Consider the following 20,280-nt stretch of genomic DNA (forward strand, 5'->3'; position numbering starts at 1 on the left):
CAGGATATAGTGTTGGATCCATCTTTTCAAAGAATTAGACCCAGGAGAGTCAAGGCAAATAGTTAGGGAGCCCTACTCCCAAACTTCCTTTGCCAGATTGCAGAACCTAAACAGATGTTGGCTATCTTCCAAGTCCACCCCACAGTGATCACACACTACTTCAACTTGGATCCCTCTTCTAGCCATATTCTCCTTGACTGCAATGCCATCATGAAAAAGCCTCCAAAGAAATAACTTCCATTTCGGCTGAATGTCCAACCTCCAGACCAGCTTAACAAATTCCTGGTCTCTTGTCAAGAAAGTGGTTCTTTCTAACCCCAAATCCTTTAAGAGGTAGTAGTAACCCGTTTTGACTGTGTACCTACCCGAGGGATGATACTTCCAGTATAGGAAATCGTCCTCAATTGAATGTGGAAGCTCCATAGACAGAATTGACTTAGCGCTATCTCAGTCGAAACATTCCCTTATCTTCCCTGCATTCCAAGTTCTAGTAACACCATCTATAAAATCACTTACTTTCCAGTTTAAAACAGCTCTCAGAGTTTGGCCTGATTTCACTAATGGGATTTCCCCTTTCACCCAAGGCATACTGATGGCCTTAATACTTTTCCCATTCCCCACCTTCCAAGCAAAGCCATCCTTAAAGGATTGAATGGCTCTTTGAAGACTTGATCTCCCCATTGAAAGTTACCTTTCCTCGTATAAGGACTAGCAATACTACATATGCCGCACGGTTGAAAACCTTTGTGTACTTTCAAAAGTAGAAGCTGTGGGTTGAGGTGCATCCTTGTTTCTTGTTTGAAGAGGAGAGCATCGTTTAGATTCGAACAGCTTCTAATTCCCAATCCTCCCATACTCTTAGGAAGCTGAGTCACACTTTTTCTCACCCAATGCAACCCTTTGTTTCCATTCTTTGACCACCAAAAACGAGTAATCAACGAATCAATCTTAGTTGCAATGCTCTGAGGGAGTTTTAGGCACTTCATGACATGAGCAGACATGCTTACTAGCACCGTGTTGATAAGGATTAACTTTGCCGCTTGAGAGAGGTGTAAGGAAGCCCAAGAGATGATTTTTTCCGATACCTTATCTACCAGGAATTGGAAAGAAGAACTTTTCTTTCCTTGAATGTCAATCAAAGCTCCCAGATGAATCCCCATAATCTCAGTCTCAAGCATAGAAAGGGCTTGTTTCACTGCCAATCTCTTAGAATTGTTAGTACCTGGCGAGAACTTTATTACAGACTTCTGAAGATTTAATTGTTGACCATAAGCTTTGCCAAACCTTTGAAGAATATCAAAGATGCATAGACATGACTCCTCATTTGCCTTGAAAAAGAGCATGGCATCATCTGCAAAGAAGAGATGGGAAATCGAAGGATATCTGCGAGAGACTTTTAACCCTTTGAATTGCTTTATATCCTCTGCCAGACTTAACATTCTAGAAAGAATATCCATGCAAAAAATGAAGAGATGCGGGGAGAGAGGATCCCCCTGTCTTAACCCACACTTAGGAACAAAGTGTTCGGTTGTTTTCCTATTGATGACTGTTTTGAAACTTACCGTCGAGATACACTGTGAGATCATCCTTATCTAGTGGGTAGAAAACCCGTAAACCTGCAAGACTTTTTAGAGAAAGAGCCAATCCACTGTATCATATGCTTTTGACATGTCGATCCTAATAGCTGTGAAATTAGACCCTTTCCTCGAATTTTTCAGGTGCAAGAGCTCATGGCTTAGGAGGATGTTGTCTTCCATAAACCTTTCTGGAATAAAAGCATGCTGGTTGTCCGTGATAAGGCTTGGGAGGATCGGCTTTAGCCTGTCCAAGCAATTAGATATGCACTTATAGATCATGTTGCACAAACTGATCGGTCTAAAGTGACTAGCAAGCTCTGGAACCTTCACCTTTGGGATTAACACTAGCAAAGTTTGGTTCCATTCTTTAAGCATGTTTCCTGTTCTGAGGAACTGCTTTACACTATCCACCACCAACTGCCCAACCTCATTCCAGTAAGCCTTGAAAAAATCCACTATAAACCATCCGGGCCTAGAGACTTGGAACAATGCATATTGAACATAGCTTTTTTAATTTCACCTTCCAAAAAATCCCTGTCAAGCCAAAGTCTATCCTCTTCCGAGAGGAGAGGAATATCCAGCTGTCGGAGTAAGAGATCAATATCTTCCCCGTGGTTGTCTGTCACGTCCGGGGTGTAGATATCCTTGATTGAAGATAAAATTACCTCTTCGACCTCCTTTTTCCCCTCTACCCATGAATCATTTCCATTCCTTAGTGTTAAAATTGCATTTTGTAGCTGTCGCTGTTTTACTTGCCTATACATAGTAGTCGAGGGGCAGTCCTCGAGCCTAACTTAGTTTGCCTTCATTCTTTGTTTCCAAAAATTAAAACACAATTGGCTCTCCGGAATAAGAAGGTTAATATGGTTGGATGTACCCCTCCCCTTCCTGTAGAGAGCTAATATTCATCCCCGTGCTTCGAAGATCCTTGGTAATCTTCCTCCAGTTTATCCCCCAAACTTTTTTATTTTCCAAGCACCAATATTGAAGCTTTGATCTTAACCTATCTAGTTTCCTTGAAAGCTAGAACATGAATGATCCTTGAACTTCCTCCTTCCACAAAGTTCCCACCATTTCCTTGATTGCCGGGAAGGCAAGACACCAGTTCTCAATTTGATAAGGCCTAATAGAAGTAGTAGACCCACGTAGAACATGATAAGTAATGGCTTCATGGTCCGAGCAAACAATCAGTTCATGAACAATTCTCCCATCCAGAGAGTGGTTGAACCATTCCTCCGTGATGTAAGCACGATCTAGCCTCTCTAGAATGAGATCGTCCCCTTCCCTCTTATTACTCCAAGTGAACCTGGGACACGAAAAAGGGACTTCCGTCACATTACTGCTAAAACGTCAATCAAGGAAGGCGTCGATTCCTCTTATTCGCACCGAGCCCCCTAGTTTGTCACTCCCACTTTCAATTTGGTTGAAATCTCCTATGACTAAGACATTTTTGAACTCTTCCAAAAACCATTGTAGTTGTTCCCAAACTATTCCCCTATTTTCAACTTGAGGCTCTCCATAAAGAAACAGTACATACTTCATACTTCCATTAGATTCTTTCAGATTACAAAAGATGAATTTTTTTGAAGAGTACAAGCATTCTACAACATCTTTAGACCAACATAAAACAAGAAGACCCCCCCTACTTCCATCCGCATTACAACCAAAAAAGGAAGTAGGATCAAGAGAACTAAACCTAGATGCTGCCGTAACAAAATCCATTTTAGTTTCTAAAATAAACATAAATAAAGGTAACTTCGAACGGTAGAGCCACACTATTTAGGGAATTGCAAGAGAGTGTGGATCATTTAAACCCCTACAATTCCACGCCACCACATTCATATTCCTGTCGGGGGCTGCTCACTCCCCGCCGTTAGTTTTATCGAATCAAACATAGTTAGCTGAAGATCAATATCCATATCATCCCTTGTCTGCCTAAGAGCCGATGTTACTTCTTCACTTTTCTGCCTCTTGAAAGACTCAGTCGATGAAGAGGAGTTGTCTTGTTGCCTCTCGTTCCTTCCCCTCATCCTAAGATCACCATCGACATCCACCCCGAATTCCCTTGCAATATCAGGATCAGTTATGGCCTTAGAAGCAAACCTGCTGCCCCTCTCTTCATCTTTGAGCCAGATTGAGAAGCCCCCTTTTTCGGACCATCTATGGAGCCTTTTGAGTCTCTTCATCTCCACCCACTCGTAGTCATTTTCACTGTATCGAATCAAGTCCCCATCACATGAAACCGGTAAATGACCCACTGCCTCCCTAACTCGCTTCCTGTTATTAGCACTATCATCATAATTAAATAACTCTGTAAAATTGAAAGAGCTAAGATGCGATACCAAAGTGTTAGGGGGTCAAATTCAGTGAGGGGAAGGTTCGGCAGCCCCCCCAAATCCGATGCAGAAAGCCTGAGAAAAGGCGGAGTTGCAGCCCTTACTGTGCGATGAAGTTCCTGAATTTCATCCCTTCGTGCATTTCGGATCCCTAGAGTTAAAATCGTACTTTCTTCCATGATGCTCGCATACTCCCCTCTTTCAATTTGTTCCCCCCTTTCTATTCCTCCAGCCTCCATGATTGTCGAGTTCACCATCCTTTGTTGCGATATTACTGCTGAAGGGATAGTCATAGCCATGCTAGCTTTTTCCATATTTTTGTATTCCATCTCATTATTTCTTTCGAAACCTAAGGGGGAGGAGGCCCATTCTGAAATTCCTAAGGTGTGGAATATAGTTCCTGGTCCTCCACCCTGTCTGCCTGCCTACTGAGGTGCCGAAGGCTCTCTAACCTCAAACGTAGAGCCCAAGAAAAAGGGCCTAGTTGGAGAGGCTAAGGTGTTTGCATTACCCATAGGCTGACCCATTCCCACCGTAGACCTGACTGGGCTTGAGCCCTCCCTTCCCCTTACTATCACATGAAGATCGGATTCTAGGAGTTGATCTTCACAAGGAGCTTGGTTGTTCCCACCTCCATGTGCGCTGAAATTAGGGTTTAGAAGCCCCTCCTGAACCATATCAGCGTAAGGATCTCCACTTAAACCAAAACGCCTTCCCGGAGATAGCACAAGGTCTGGCCTCACCGGATCCTCCTCCTTTTCAACCAGCACCGAGCCTTCATTTGACCATTCCTCCTCGCCTGTCTGAAACCCCTCACTATCAACATTCTCTTGTGATGATGAGTGTTCATCAAATTGATGATGATTTTCTTCAAAATCCCTACCCACCCTAGGACCTCTCCTATGCACAGAGGGTCTTGTTGTCTCTCAACAGGGTGTAGGTCTAACTCCGAATTTCGGAAACGATACCAATTTGGTAAACCACGAATCAAATTCGAATAAAACGAGTATTCCGTTGGCCCATATAGCACCCTCACACCATCGGCCTCCACCTCGTCCAACCTACGCCTCACTCTCCTCCTCGCCACCACAGCATGTAGAGTGCAACGCGATGTGGAGTGGCCTGCGCACCCACACGACTTGAAAAACCTGTAGATGCCTTCATATCTTAAGTAAACCCATATCACTCTATTTCCTTCAATTATAAGGGTATGAAGCACCCCGGGATTAGAGGAATAGAGAGATCGATCAGCATTCTAGCCCTAAGCTCCGCCTGATTAGGGAGCTCATTTCCTTCCTGCTCAAGTTCTTCCAAGTATCCCACATGCCGGAGGATTTGTCTTGCCCAACTAGAGGTAAGGTAGGCCAGGGGTAGCCCGTAAACTCTTACCCATACCCTCGTAAGAGTAAAGCTCATTTGGTGGGGAACAAAGTCTGCTTGATACCTTCTGAAATTGATAATTCTCCCGTCAAAAATTGATGTGCCTGCACTAATAAGACCCTCAAGGTCTTGACTATTTCTGCATTCAAACAGAAAATATTGTCCTGATCTATGGACTCTTATTTCCCCCCTCCTTATCCAACGGGAGTTGACAATATGTTGCACAAAATGCTCAGAGGGAGGGTTGGGTCCAATGAAAGAGCCTATAACACACGAGTTAAAGTTAATAGTCATATTGAGAAGACTAAAATTTTCTGGGGCTGGAATAAAGGTCCCCCCCCCCCCCCCCCCGCATATTTTGGAATTGATGTTCATCATGAGGATTACTATTATTGCTCATGATTTATGCAAGAAGAATAAAGGGGAAAAGACAAAATAAGAATTAGGTTGAGATTGGAATTTTTAAAACAGACAAGACGAAGAAAGAAGAACAGACAGAAAGAAAGACAAGAGGATGTAAGATGGAAGATGAAATGCAGGCCTTAAACTCCCTGCATTTAGAGAGGGACTTCTGTTCTTGGAATTAGAAGCAGAATGCGCATGGGGAGCAGACCTGGATGAATTAATGAACTTAATAGGATAGCCGCCTCTAGCTATCACTTACTGCACTAATGAGAGGAAGTTAATTACTACCAGAAGCAAAGTACAGTGGGAAAACCAAAGGAAGATCCCCTCTACCGTTTCGAGAAGACCAAAGGGCTGCTGAAAAGGGTATCACCTTTTAAGGAAACGAGGAAAAACAACAAAACCAAGAACCTGATTGTCTTGGAAGAAGAAAAAGGAGGATAAAAAGAGCCACGGACACATGAAAACGCTTGATATTTCTCCAAAATAGGGTTAGAAGATAGCTAAGAAACCTCTCATACAATACTATGAGGACAAGCACATCTAATCCGGAGAATGGACGACCTCCTTGAAGGAGATGGAAGAAGCCCTAGTAGGCTGAAAGGACTCACTTTTAGTGAGGGGAGCTCTCGTTTTTAGAGAGAGAGGATATTGCCTTGTTTGTGAATTTGTATGCCTAAGTGTTTGCGAATTTTAGTGACTAATTATGAAATATTTGACATACATTTTTTGAATTTTTTGTAATACGCATGATAATGTTTGGTTTTTTTTTCCCCCAAAGGTTTGCAAGATTCAAAGGGAAGGCCCGTTAACAAGAAAAAAAATTAATGAAATTCGCGACATGTGGGCTTTTTTCGTGACATTTGATGGCATCTAGAACTGTCGGAGTGGGTGCACACACACCAAATTAATTAGTGAGCTTGAGCTTATTAGTATTATGAACATCATTTTAGTTATGTTTTTATATATTAACATTAATTATAATTAGTACGTAGTATTTGTGAATGTTATCTTTATATATTTTGGTGTAATTACATATTATTATTGTTAATTAAACATATTAATGATGTTACTTTTGATATATATAATTATTTCATGTTATATATTATTGTATTATTGTTTGTAATATTAATATTATTATTAATTAATAATATTAATATTATTATTAATTAATAATATTAATATTATTGTGACAGGTTACTGATATTATTATGACAGGTCACTAATATTATTATCATATTATTATTAATAATAATAATGTGGAAAAAAAAGCCTAAATGAGAAGCGGTTTGGCGCCAAAACCGCTCCCCATTACACTTTACATATCATGTGTGAAATGAAAATGGGAAGCGTTTGGCGCCAAAACCGCTTTCCATTCACTACAAATGGGAAGCAGTTTGAACACGCTTGCATTTAAATGGGCAATGGGAAGCCCCCGAAGCCGAAGTGGTTCAAAACCCCTCCCATTAGGGGGTTTGAACCGCTTGTCATTTACTTTTTTCTACTAGTACCCCAAATCACCGGCGGCGCCAGCCAGTCACCTCGCCGCCAACCATTCCTACCTCCGTCGCCCTCCCCTCCCCTCCCCCAAACCACCATCACCGAAACCTCATTCCCCTCCCCTCAAACCACCAAAGAATCTGAATGTTGGAGCAATGGTGATTGATGCGTCGTCAAAGTTAGGGTTTTCACTCGCCGAAGTATCGACGATTGGTTACCGTGATTTCATGGGGGAAATCATCATCATCGTGGCGTTTCCGATTTGAGTTCCGGCAGCGAGTCGTGTGGCGGTGACTCGCGCAGTTGATTATTACGTGGTGGGTAGGAGTTAAAGAAGGGAGAGGGAGCGGTAAGGAGGTCGGGGTTGGTGTCGCCGGCGCAGGGGAGGGAGCTGGGGTGCTGACAGGGGGTTGCCGGAGGCCCGGGAGAGGGGGAAAGTGGATGTTGGCAAGGAGGAGAAAGGGTGGCTGGTAGTAAAGGTTTTTTTTTAAAAAAATAAATATATTGATAACATAACAAAAATAAATATTAAAGACATTAAATAAAATAAAAAAATAAATAAAGTGTCAAACCAATAGAATAACGACATGTGCCCCATATACCTACTAATCAAGTCACCAACTGGTTATTACCTGTTTATAACGGATACTTCCCAAAGTTTGTATTATTCAAAAATAATTAAAAGATTGACTTGTTTTTGGTGGACCGCTTAAACTTTGTATTATTTTTGACAATTTTTCCATTTATTTGATCAAAAATAAAACTATAAAATAACTTTTCTTTCCTAAAAAATTTATCTAATTTTGCTTACTTAACACCATATGTCATACTAATAGATAATTATCGACGATATTAGTAAGATGGTACTTATATTATTTCAATGTACTATGCATGAATTAATAATCACTTAATAATAATATTTGCACCATATAAATATATATGACCATTAGTGGTTTTGGTATTTACAAACGACAATATATAAACATTAGTGGTCGATTTTCGATTTTAAATAATCAATTTTTTATCAATTCGATTTTCATTTAAATCAAAAGGTTTCAAATGGTTAAACGATTTAGATTTAAAATTTGACAGTGCTAGTGTGCTCCCATATTTAATATCCGGCACAAATGTTCACAAGTCCATGTGTATTTGTTTCATTTTCAACTCGTTCTATTTGAATAAATGCCCCTAGCTCAAAATTTATCTTTTTTTTTTTTTTTTTTTTTTTTTGAAAGAAGCTCAAAATTTATCTACATGCAAACATCTTTTATCTTCTCTTAGGTTTCACTCAAATTGCTAATGTGAATTACATTTTGTAAGATAATCATTAAGTGTATTTCGTGTGCTATAAACTTCATATTGCAAGAAAAAAAATGGTTTTATAATCAATTACTTCGATTGTGATGGCCTTTAATCATCTTTATGATCAATAATTCAATAACGGAAAGGAGCATAAACATACACCATATTTCTATTAGTTCTGCTAAACACCATCTGAATAATAATAATGTTTCTATTTTTTTATTAGGAGCAAAAAATGGAAATTATTTTTTTTATGGAAAAGGAAATTACTTCGTATATTTCACTGGAAGTTTATAACAATTTTTCTACTATGAGATACATAGTACAAATCATACATAGTACAAATCATAAATTATATGCCTATCTGAACAGCAAAACAGCATTTGTGCAAAAATAGTTGATACAAAAAATGCCATCTTCCTTTACAATTGAATCTTGAAAAAGGTCATAAACAGATCTTTAGTTCTTCGACCCGTAAAATATACCAAGTACTTCCATATCCTATCCACCCCCCACAAATAAACTGTATTGTTGCCATAAACAGGAAAACTGTGAAGCTTTATTAGTTACAAAATTTTGACTTATACATCGCCGAACTACAACATTACGAGTCCCCCACAATACCTATACTAAGTATAATTGATAAATACAGATACGCCACAAAATTACAGGCAGGGGGAAGGAAATATTCTACAGGAGTTAATATACCTTGCTGTTCAGCCTGCCGTAAATGAAGCATTAGTAACCATGATTACTATGGTTCATAATTTAGTAGGCGGCAGCCTCCCAAGCTCCAGCCTCCCAAGTTGTATGTCAAGGTCAAGGATGATAAGTTATTAGTACATCAACAAAAAATTTGCTCCATCCCTAAATACAGCAGTCATCTACTGTAGCTTCAAGCATTTTACATAACCAAGATCACCCCAGCATAGATGAGAGTGGGCAGAGGCTTGTGGTTTGGTTTCCGACTATATATATATACTTACAAACAGAAGCTACAACAAGTAATGAGGAAAAATACATATCATGTTATAGATGTTAGCTAATCATTCCCGTCTGATCAATTAATGTACCAATTTGTTCACCACAAAGGGCTCTCGATATGTTACCAGGTTCAAGAAAGTTGAAAATCACAACTGCACAGAACAACACAATTTGTTTATGATCACGGACTAGCCAATTCACATTATATTAGGATAACAAATTAGACAGATTGAGTGGAAGATGTAAGCACAAAAATGTGGCAAAAGCTCCGCATATGCAGCAGAAAAGAATGTTTTCTTATATGTTTCTTATATGTGCTATACTTTCACAAGATAAACATGAAACAACTATTTTTCTTTGAATCATGAGGTTTAACCTTTAGTCAAATCAATCTTCCCTGACAATTCAATTGAATATCGAGAGCTACTACTGTTCCACAAAAGAAAAAACACACATTACTTATAATTGCTGAAATCAAAATATAATGTGACAAAATTAAAACCGTTCGTTTGAAATTAAACCTCCCTTTGTTGTTCTTCTCTATCCTTTCCAAACTTCCCCGTCCTTTCTTGCTTCAGTCATAACCCCCACAACGACATCAATCAGACGATCATCATCCACCAGCAGTTGTAAATCAAAGAAAACAACCCCAGAGCTCCAAACTTGTCAATTCCTCACTACACCCAAAGTTTCCTAACCCTCTTTGCGGTTTTGTGTCTGCACAACACCAATCCATTCAAATTATCATCTCCATTTAACCTTGTATTATCTACAACCTAACAAAAAGCAACCATTGCATTGCCAAAAAAATTCACAGCCCATTATCCAGTTTCAAAACCTTCCTTTTCCCACCATAATCTCCACAACTCCCACAAAAAACCTGTCACTCCTTTGCTCTCGAAGTCAATGCAAATAAAGTTCTACGGAGTAGTTTTGACATCAAAAATAATCTTCGGCTGTTTTTCACTCCAAACCTAGGTTCAAACAAAGAGAGATATATGAAGACGAAAGAGGAAGAGGATGGGTATGGCCTATGTTGCACAAACTCGAGTAAGGTTGTCATATCCAAGTAGGGATCGGAGGATCCGATCCTCCGATTCAAAAAATAGCCGATACGGGGATACGGTCAAAAGAGTATCTTGACTAATTTTTAAGACACAATTGACATATTAAGTGTCGGGAACTTTTCAGATAGTTAGTAAAAAAGAAAAAAAAAATCTACTCCCTCCGTCCCATAATATAGTTCCTGTTTTCCTATTTTGGAGATCCAAAATGTTGATCCTGTTTCTATTTTTCGATAGTATGTAAAGACCATTATACCCTCACTTTTTAACTTTATTCATTGTACTTCCTAATTTATCCTTGAATTTTGAAACATGCCTTGTACTTTATTCCACTTCTCCCTGTAACTTTTCTCTATTATTGTACTTTTCACTTTTATTAATGTACTTCATCCACTTTCTTCTCCTATTTCTTAAATACCGTGAAAAAACACAAACAGGAACTATATTATGAGACGGAGGGAGTATAATATTATCATCTGTACCCAAAAAAAAATAAAAAAGGGTAAACAGTAAGAGAGCAAGTAGTATTTAACAAATACGTAGTATATACAAGGTATAATTTTTCCCTTAAGTACACAAAAAATAAATGGAAAACAGCTGTCATTACTCTCACCTAAGTTATGAAAAGGTAAAGTCAGTACACAAGGTATATCTTTTCATGACTTGGTGAGAGTAATGACAACTGTTTTGTGTACTCTAAGGAAAAAAATTTACTTGTATATACTACGTATTTGTTAACTACTATTTGCTCTCAAACTGTTTACCCTTTTTTATTTTTTTGGTACAAATGATAATATTATAGATTTTCTTTTTCCTTATATAAGTATCTGAAAAAAAATTCCGACACTTTATATGTCAACCGTGTCTTAAAAATTAATCAAGACACTCTTTTGACCTTATCCCCGTATCGGCTATTTTTTGAATCGAAGGATCGGATCCTCCGATTCGTACTTGGATACGACACCCAAACTCGAGTCCGTGCAACATAGATGATAACCCTTTCTATGCCATGATTTGGCACACAGGCACACCAATTTGTACACCACTTTGTCAGATTGACCTTTGATCAGGCTGGTCCACCCCTGCTGAACCCAAGCCAACCGAGTTGGGGCCTTTTAGGCTTTTAGCCAGCTTACTTGGTCCCAGCATCCCAATCGATCATCCATGTGCCAATCAGGCAAGTCAAACCCATCAACGTTCCTTAAAAGTGGCATGTGGCCTACTTAAGAAAGATGTGCCAAACTTAAGACACTGAATAACTACCAGCATAGGCATTGCCCACCAAATGTTGGCCTTTTTTTCCAGAAAAATGCAGTAATCACAAGATGATAACTATCTAAACTGACTGGAAAAACAGATGCAAAAATTAAATATATTAAAAATAAATAAAGGAATAAGAAAGGCACATATATAACCCAATGAGAAGTTAACCAGTAATAAAAGAAAGTCTAATAAAGAAGCTAAAGATAAGAAGCAGAATTACAAAATCATATAAAATCAGTAAAAGCAAACAAATTTAAGTAATACTATCACCTAGTCGATGAATGAACTTTGTCACCATAATATTTTTTTTTTTTCACGAGGAAATGAATAGAACTTATGGTTACCCATTTATTGCAAATGGGCAAAGTTTGTCACCTTAATGATAGTTACAGCATATTTTTCTCCATTCCTTAGATATTGCACCGTCTGCAAACACTATCTACACACTCCTCTTTAATCACATATTGTAATTAATGTGTAAGGGTAAATATAGTCATGTAGGCTCTTGTTAGATTTGAATCGTGCTTTAGAAAGCAACTCCTCTATGTTGCAATGTTAAAGGGACGGAGGAAGATATAAATGAATCAGCTTGTTGAATAGTAAATACTTAAGCTGAGTATACTAACCAGGAATAGCATTCTCTTCACAGAATGTCAATGCCATCACGCCCATAGATGAGGGGCCTCGGGAAGCAGCTTCTCTGAAGGATATGTGCTCAAATGTAACGCCACTTGAATTACAGTCATAAACAACATCAACATTGGTGCCTTTGAGAACTGCCTGGGCATCAACTGTAAGAAAGGGGACAAAACACTACACTTAAGACATGAACCAAGCTGTAAAGCTACAGTGAACCATACACACCAACCCCAAAAGGCAATGACCAAAACATAAATTTTTAGCAAAATTACAGGAGAGGATCAAGTCATACGGTCAGTTGCTCGTAAAGCTGCTGTTGTGTCAGTTGAAAAGAGAGGATTTCCTGAACCACCACCAACTCCACCGAAGATCACCACTCTGCCTTTCTCTAGATGTCTGATTGCCTTTTGTCTATTGTATGGCTCACCCACCTCTGACATTGCAAAAGCAGTTTGTAAACGTGTCTGAACACCCATCTTCTCTAAGGCTGACTGGAGCAACACTGAGTTCATCACAGTTGCCATCATACTGACAAGGGTGAGCAATTGATGTGAGACAAAATAATTCACAACCATCATACTGACTACGAGATTTAACATTAAAGTATACATAGTTCAACCCGAAAAATTCACAACTTGAGTGACAAGACTGACAACTACCAAACACAGCAGAGAACATATCATATAAGGAAATGTTAAGGTAAGAACATAAATAACAAGGTGACTACTAGACCATTTCCTACAAATGCTAGACAGGCCATGCCATAGTACAGGTGTAGCAAGATATAATATGCCAAAGAAATTATTTTAATATCTATAATTCACAAGCTCAACAGCAAACCAAAATCTTGCCACGACCAAAAGATTCCACTTGGACGGTATATTCAGAACTACTCCTGAATAAACTAGTGAAGTGAGGTCAATGCAATAAATAACTCCCCCAATTGCGGTACTCATAATTATAAAGCACTGCTTCAAGAAATCTGCAAGGAAAAAAAATAATAATAAGAGGGGGGGGAGGCCATAGTGCAGGATTCCTCTCCTCGTATCCTTTCATGATTCAAGCACAATTGCGTCTTCAATTTAAAGCACCTTGAGTTGTTATTCTTTCTTGAATGACCACAATTGATCAAAGCACATCACAACAGTATGAGCTTTTCACCTCCTATTGAGCCAAAAAAAAAAAAAAAAAAAAAAAAAAAAAAAAAAAAAAGATAAACCTAAATCTAATAGTCAGCTAAATCCAATGTTTTAAAAAAAAATTTAAATAAATAAAAAACCTAATCCTAATAATACCCTTCTCATGATAAATCTTTACTGTAATGGCAGCAAAATACTTCAAACAGCATCAAATTGTCTTTCAGGGAGACTAACAACATCCAAAAGAGAACTTAGAGGGTTAGGTATCAGGGTTGTTTGCGCATAATATGCAAATGAGCTATAACATGCATGACCTATGGGAAGACTAAAGGAAGCAGCCACCTCAGTTTATCAGACAAATGATAACTATAAGACACTAAACATCACAAGCGTTTTACACAGATCATCTTCACTTCAAGCCTTCAACATACACAAACACACCCAGAGACAAACACAGCAGAGAGCCAGAGAGTGCGAAGAAACAAATCAGTAAAGTAAAATACAACCAGCATACTAGTACACTCCAATTGTCAGGAACCAGGTAAAGAAGAAAATGAAGAAACTATTAAAGCATACAGAATAAATTAAATGTTTAGCAGGTCTTTAGGATACCCAATATGATATGTGGTAGATCTGTCAGCACCGGTTGCAGTTATCCAGGTATCCCCGCAGAAAAAGTTACGCCCACCAATCACAATTGCTACCTACGACACAACAGCAATTTTCAGTCTGTAAGCACTAAAAATACTTAAAACAAAAGTAGGGAGGGGTGGTAGAAAACGAGAGATTAAATCACCAAGATATATACCTGAACTCCAAGGCGACAAGCCACAGTAACCTCTCTAGCAATTAGCATTACCACCTAAAAATTTCAACAGTCATTCAGATGCTGAAATGAATAATGCTACCAGATACACAGCAAATTATTCAAAGACCAACAAATTATAAATATACGATTCACACCACCCTCCTCTCCAATCTATATATATCCCCTTCATCAACTACTCGCAGCATTCAAAAAATGCCCTCAATCATGTTTTGCAAGTTTGGCGACTCAAATATGTACATTGCACAAATAAATGAAACACGTGTACTACAAGATACAACTAGAAAATTAAGTCAAAGGGGGAAAAATACAAAGGAACTAGCTGAAGCAGCGGAGGGAAAACAGCGCTGAAATTTGCAGTGAATGAGACTTGGTCAAAGGAGCCGTTATAAAGTGATGCCGAAGTTCTAGTTTGTGCCCTGCGAGAGAGTGCCCATAGCAGGCGGCTAAACACAAGTGCTCAACAATTGCTAAAAGAATATGTGCTCTGATTTATTCCTTATCGGTTGTTTAATTTACAATCTGTTTTCAAGAACGTAAGAAGCGTAACTCGTCATCTGCCTCGTTAGGCAGATGATTTCACTAAGTAGAGGTCCTACTTAGATTGGACCTTCCAATTGATACAAGGACTATCCTATTGAAGAGCCAGAGTGGCAGCAATCAGAACAATGAGCTGGCAAGAGATGCTGAGAATGCTGAATCAGCTGACAAGTCAGAAGGAGAGGGAGATAAGATCGAAAATGATGCTGACTGGGAGCAGGAAATTACAGAGGAAGGTGCAGAAGTTGCAGGAGGGAATAATCAAGGGAATTAGTACAAGTCCAGTAGCCGTTAATTTGTCATGTCCTTAGTCCATTTACCTGTCTTTTGTCATATATGTGAGTCAGCAGTAGTGGTTGTAATCAAGGCTATATAAGCCAAGTTGTGATGTAAGATAAATTATGACGAATGATATAATTCCCTTTCCTCTCTCAAAACCTCTCTTTTCTCTCTGTTAATCAGCTTAACTTCATTGTTATTCAATTATTGCCAACAAACTGCCCTTCTTTCTATATTGGCTAGTTTTCTGGGATAATTGCTCGGGTCTCCATTCTAGTATCCTAGAGTCAGACTTGGTTTACTGAGTAAACAGTATCACTGGTATCAGAGCCAAACCCTCCTCGGCCTAGCTTCCAGCATGCCTATCACTCGTTCTTCTTCAGATTAGTAGAACAGGGGTGTATGTGTTAGGATCCTCTCGTTGAGGCCACATGAGGGTGGCTCTTAAGATTTAAGTTGATTAGTAGTCTCCAAGGTTTCAGAATTGTATACTCATTCTACTAATGCTTCTTCAGATTAGTAGAATGAGTATACAGGACTGAGTAAACAGTAACACCAATTTAAGTTGATTAGTAGTCTCCAAGGTTTCAGAATTTCCAGCAGCAGAACCAAAAAGTAAAAACAATGATCTGGGTTTTACTGATACCAAAAGGCAGCAATTTTGAAAATCATTAGTCCTTTTTTGTTTGTAGGGGAAGTAGGGGCAATACATTATATGGAAGTGCCCAGATCGACAGTTTTAGCAAATGTTCTATTTACTTATTTAAGCAAATATTTGCTTATTGATAAGTATCTTTGATTACATAATAGAAAATAACTAAGAATTTTTCATGTTTGGAAAATACATATTGATACAGATCTAACGAAATTTCATTTGAAAACTTTTTTCCTTTAAGGATTGGTATAAAAATAAGGCCCGCGTTTAGTTATAATAGACCGATTCAAATCAAAGAAATTCAAATTAGATGAACTTAACATAGCCTGAACACCTAGTCATCACACTAAATACTCAACAAAGTAAATTAGACATATGAAAAATACTAAGGGGCCGTTTGGTTTGCACGGGGTAAACGGAATGGAATGAACAAAGGGAATGAAATGGAATGGAATGAAAATCCCTCAAATGTAGTATGTTGTTTGGTTGTAAAAAAACAATGGGAATCACTAGATTCACCACCACCACTGTTGATCTCTTTCATCAAAATTTTCCCCACTCCCGGGCCTTCGGCGATCCCCTGCCAGCAACCCAGCCCCCTCCCCTGCGCCGGCGACACCAACCCCGGCCTCCTTACCGCTCCCTCTCCCTTCTCCGACTCCTACCCACCACGTAAAAAACCCTAACTCTGACGACGTATCAATCCCATTGCTCCAACGTTCAGATTCGTTGGTGGTTTGAGGGGAGGGGAATGAGGTTTCGGTGATGGTGGTTTGGGGGAGGGGAGGGCGACGACGACGGTGACGAAGGTAGCCAGAGGGTTTGGGGAGGGGAGCTGTTTCCGGTGATGTGTCGTTGGTGGTTTGAGGGGAGGGGAATGAGGTTTCGGTGATGGTGGTTTGGGGGAGGGGAGGGCGACAACGACGGTGATGGTGGTTCCGGTGATCCGGGTAGGTAGGAGGGTGGTGGTATGGTGGTGGCCAAGGAATGGAATAGAAATACCTTGGGGGGGTGGGGAATGAACTTGGAGGGATTTGGGGGAATGAAGGGGGTAAAGGGAATTGGAAAAGTGGCCTAACAAACAACAACAAAGGGAATGATTCCCGTCGATTCCCATTCCCTTTGTTGAATACCCCCAACCAAACGGCCCCTAATGAGTGATTAGAGAAGGTAATAGAACAAATTAGCTAGAAAGACCAGTGTCAATCCAAAACACTATGAAAGTACCAAATCACTCCACTGCAGGCTAACAAGGAAATGATTGTCATTGCCTAGACATGATAGGGAAACTAAATATAGGTGTATAAACAGGCTCTCCTCCTTCTCTATATTATACACTAATATTAACATTTGCTGGGTTATTACAGCATTAAGCAGTTTGTGAGGTTAGCAAGAATAAATATAGATCTTGGAACAAACCTTAGGGTCAATGTTATGAGGACCGTTGCCAGCTAAAGCAGCACCACTGATCTTAAAAACAACTCTCTGCCATTTCGTATTAGGTATTGATTTTGACTTCATGTTATTGACCTGACCAAGCGAGCCTGGTGTTCCCACAGAATATCTGCCCACGTCGAAATGTTTAGTTAAAAACCGAATCCAACAATTATTACCTCATAAAACTCGAAATACAAATGAAACAAAAGACAATTATACATGTTCTAGATCTCAAGGAAGAAGAAAGAGGTCCAGGGTATATTTCAAAGGCGTACATACAAATCTGTGATACCTGAGAGAATAAGCATTTTAATATTTTACAGAATGGATAATCAACACCCAGTACCCTGACCACTCCATCCCCAAAAGAAAATACTAATGTTTTATCCTTCCTAAACTTCACATAACATAATTGAGAAATTGAGAGTTCCAATGTTATAGGACATAACATAATCGAGAAATACTAATGTTTCATCGTTCCTAAACTTCACATAACATGATCGAGAAATACTAATGTTTCATCCTCCCTAAACTTCACATAACATAAAGCTATTCCATGCTATCATGAAGAATAGACCGACCCCATTCTAGTAACTACTGGCATCGCAAGAGATTCAAAAGGTTCAACTGGTCGATTCAATCTTCACACCCCTGACATCTCTTCTCAATTCTCAACATCGGGGATGGGCTATGATGCTCTATGTAAAAGTATAACTCCTATTTGTTCTTCCACTATCATTGATTTGCTAGTTTCAAGGGAAAATATATTAATCAAATACAGTTGTGGTGATGGTAGACCCATAGAATTCTCTAGCATGTATCTATTCAATCCCTCCTTTACCTTCTGTCTTTCAAGCAAATGAACATTATAAACCCCACCACCATGTTAAAAACCCGATTCAAGTGAGAGAATACACACAATTAAACCTTTTTCTCCTTTTTAATTAATTGAAGATTCTTTCCTTCAACTATCTCCTCTACTTACATTCTCTACCTATTCATTTAAGCTGATGTCACATACAAAGTAACTCCTGAAAACAAATAAAACAAGAACTATAAAAATTCCAAATTTCAAAAATTGCTAAGAACAAAATGTAGTATACCTCTTCTGCTGCCTAGTAGCACTCCCACTAGAGCCACTAACCTTATCATCATCCGAAACCGACTTAAATGACACCGAATTCCCCACAATCGCCTCCATCTTCTTAAACCACGGCCAATGGCTAACCGCAACACCGGCACTACTCATCCTATGCCTCTCCAACTTATACCTCTTCTTCAAATTATCCACCTTATTCTTACACTGCTCAACACTCTTATGCTGATTCTCACACCTCTCACTCACAATCACCGCCACTTCCTCCCAATCTCTCCCCCTCAAATTCCCCCTATTCAGCTGCGTATACTTCTCCGTGTACGCATCTAGCAAACACTCTATCGCCGTATCACTCCACTCTTCTCGATCTTTCCTATACTCGCCGGCGCCGGCGATCTCCGCCGTCGTCTTCGTCTTTTTATAACTCCCTTCGCTGACGTCATCCCTGTCAATTTCCTTCCTTTTCTCCGCGGATTCAGTCATAATGTTAATCGACGAATTGTTCGGATTCGGATCCAACTCAAGATCCGGAACCGACTCGAACTCCGACGGTTCATACGTGACCTCGTAAACAACGCCGTTGTCGGAGCTTCCATCGGCGCCGGAGATCTTAACGACGTCGTTTGAGACCTCCGAGGCGGCGGCGGTGGAGGGTAATTTCGGGTGTAAATAATGGTGATGGGAGTTGGACTGGTGGTGGTTGTGGTGGTCGTCGGCGGCAGCGGTGAGGAGAGAGAAATCGTCGGCCATTTTTAGAGAGAGAAAAGAATTTTTTAGGAGAGAGAAAAAAATTAAAGGTGGGGATGAGAATGTGACGACGTGAGACGACGTTAGTTTTGGGGTGAGGAAGAATAGAAGATCCGTTTTATTTTAGTGAAGGGTAAATGAAAGTGTTGGATGAGATGTAACGGTGGGAGGGGTGGAAATGTAACCGTTACGGTTTGTTACGGTTACCGTTAATGATGATGGTAATAAATGATGAAGTGTTGAAAGTCATGAGTGTGGGTCTTGGTGATTGGAGGTGGAGAGTGATTGTTGTTACTGAGGTTCGCCTCATTTCTCGGGTTGTTTTGGACTTTTGTTTTTTTTTTTTTTTTTTTCTTTTTATAGTTGAACTTGACTGATTTGGAACTGGTTACAAACTACTACTTGTATTACTTTGAGTTTAGAATTGATGTTTACTAGATTAGTACTCGCACGTTGTACGGTGATAATAAGTAAATTTTCATTTTTTTTTTTCTTTTGTTGATAACTTTTTAAAATAACTTGCTCAATTATTTATATAGTAAAAAAAATATGTGCATTGTCATTTTTAAATTGCTATTATTTAATACTACATCATAATATTTACTATATTATTTGAAAATATACAAAAATAATGGTTTGATAAAATATATTTAATGATGTTTTATCTATTGAGCATAAACGTTTAGAATGAAGCTAAAGGAATGAAGTACTCATACTACCTCCGGTCGCTATTGATTAGGGGATTTTGCTCCCACCAATCGGAATGCGCCACGTGGGCCAATCAGGTCCTGCCAAGTGTCCCCCAGTTGGACCTCTCAGGGCTTGCCACGTGGCACACGCTTATTCGTCCACCATGGACTTATTATGTCATGACACGTGGCATACTCCATGCCTAATGGAGAAGCCGGTCACCTAGGCCCAACTTCCGAGGGAAGCCCAATCAGCCCAAGGTTAACCTAAACCTAGATTGGCACGTTTCCCGAGGTTATAAATACCTCCCTTAATCCTCATTAAGGGAGAGGACGCAAAAAAACGCAGATTACACACATTAAACACTCTCACCTAGAGAGACCCAATCACTTTAATTTCCGCATTAATTACTCCTTAATCA

The 20,280-nt window shown here is 39.3% G+C and overlaps 1 protein-coding gene across 1 annotated transcript; it reads right to left on the minus strand.

The window, feature by feature from the left end:
* Nucleotides 1-8,865: 8,865 nt before the first annotated feature.
* On the minus strand, nt 8,866-19,769 carry LOC110729407 (uridylate kinase-like). The gene is made up of 7 exons (XM_021909149.1): nt 18,430-19,769; nt 17,309-17,453; nt 14,398-14,451; nt 14,202-14,293; nt 12,743-12,978; nt 12,438-12,602; nt 8,866-9,636 (listed from the first exon to the last, which is right to left on the minus strand). Exons 1-7 carry the CDS (start codon nt 19,170-19,172, stop codon nt 9,539-9,541), a joined length of 1,533 nt encoding a protein of 510 aa, XP_021764841.1. The 5' UTR covers nt 19,173-19,769; the 3' UTR covers nt 8,866-9,538.
* Nucleotides 19,770-20,280: the final 511 nt, after the last annotated feature.

Source organism: Chenopodium quinoa, unplaced genomic scaffold (genome assembly GCF_001683475.1).
Source record: "Chenopodium quinoa cultivar QQ74 unplaced genomic scaffold, ASM168347v1, whole genome shotgun sequence".
NCBI lineage: Eukaryota > Viridiplantae > Streptophyta > Magnoliopsida > Caryophyllales > Amaranthaceae > Chenopodium > Chenopodium quinoa.

Bases quoted from the DNA above. Each gene is read 5' to 3' on its own strand.
- LOC110729407 (XM_021909149.1), bottom strand. From the start codon at position 19,172: ATGGCCGACGATTTCTCTCTCCTCACCGCTGCCGCCGACGACCACCAC. The intron at 14,294-14,397 runs GTATATATCTTG...GTTGTGTCGTAG, and splicing joins CTTGTCGCCTTGGAGTTCAG to GTAGCAATTGTGATTGGTGG. The intron at 12,979-14,201 runs GTATCCTAAAGA...CACCCTTGTCAG, and splicing joins TCTACCACATATCATATTGG to TATGATGGCAACTGTGATGA.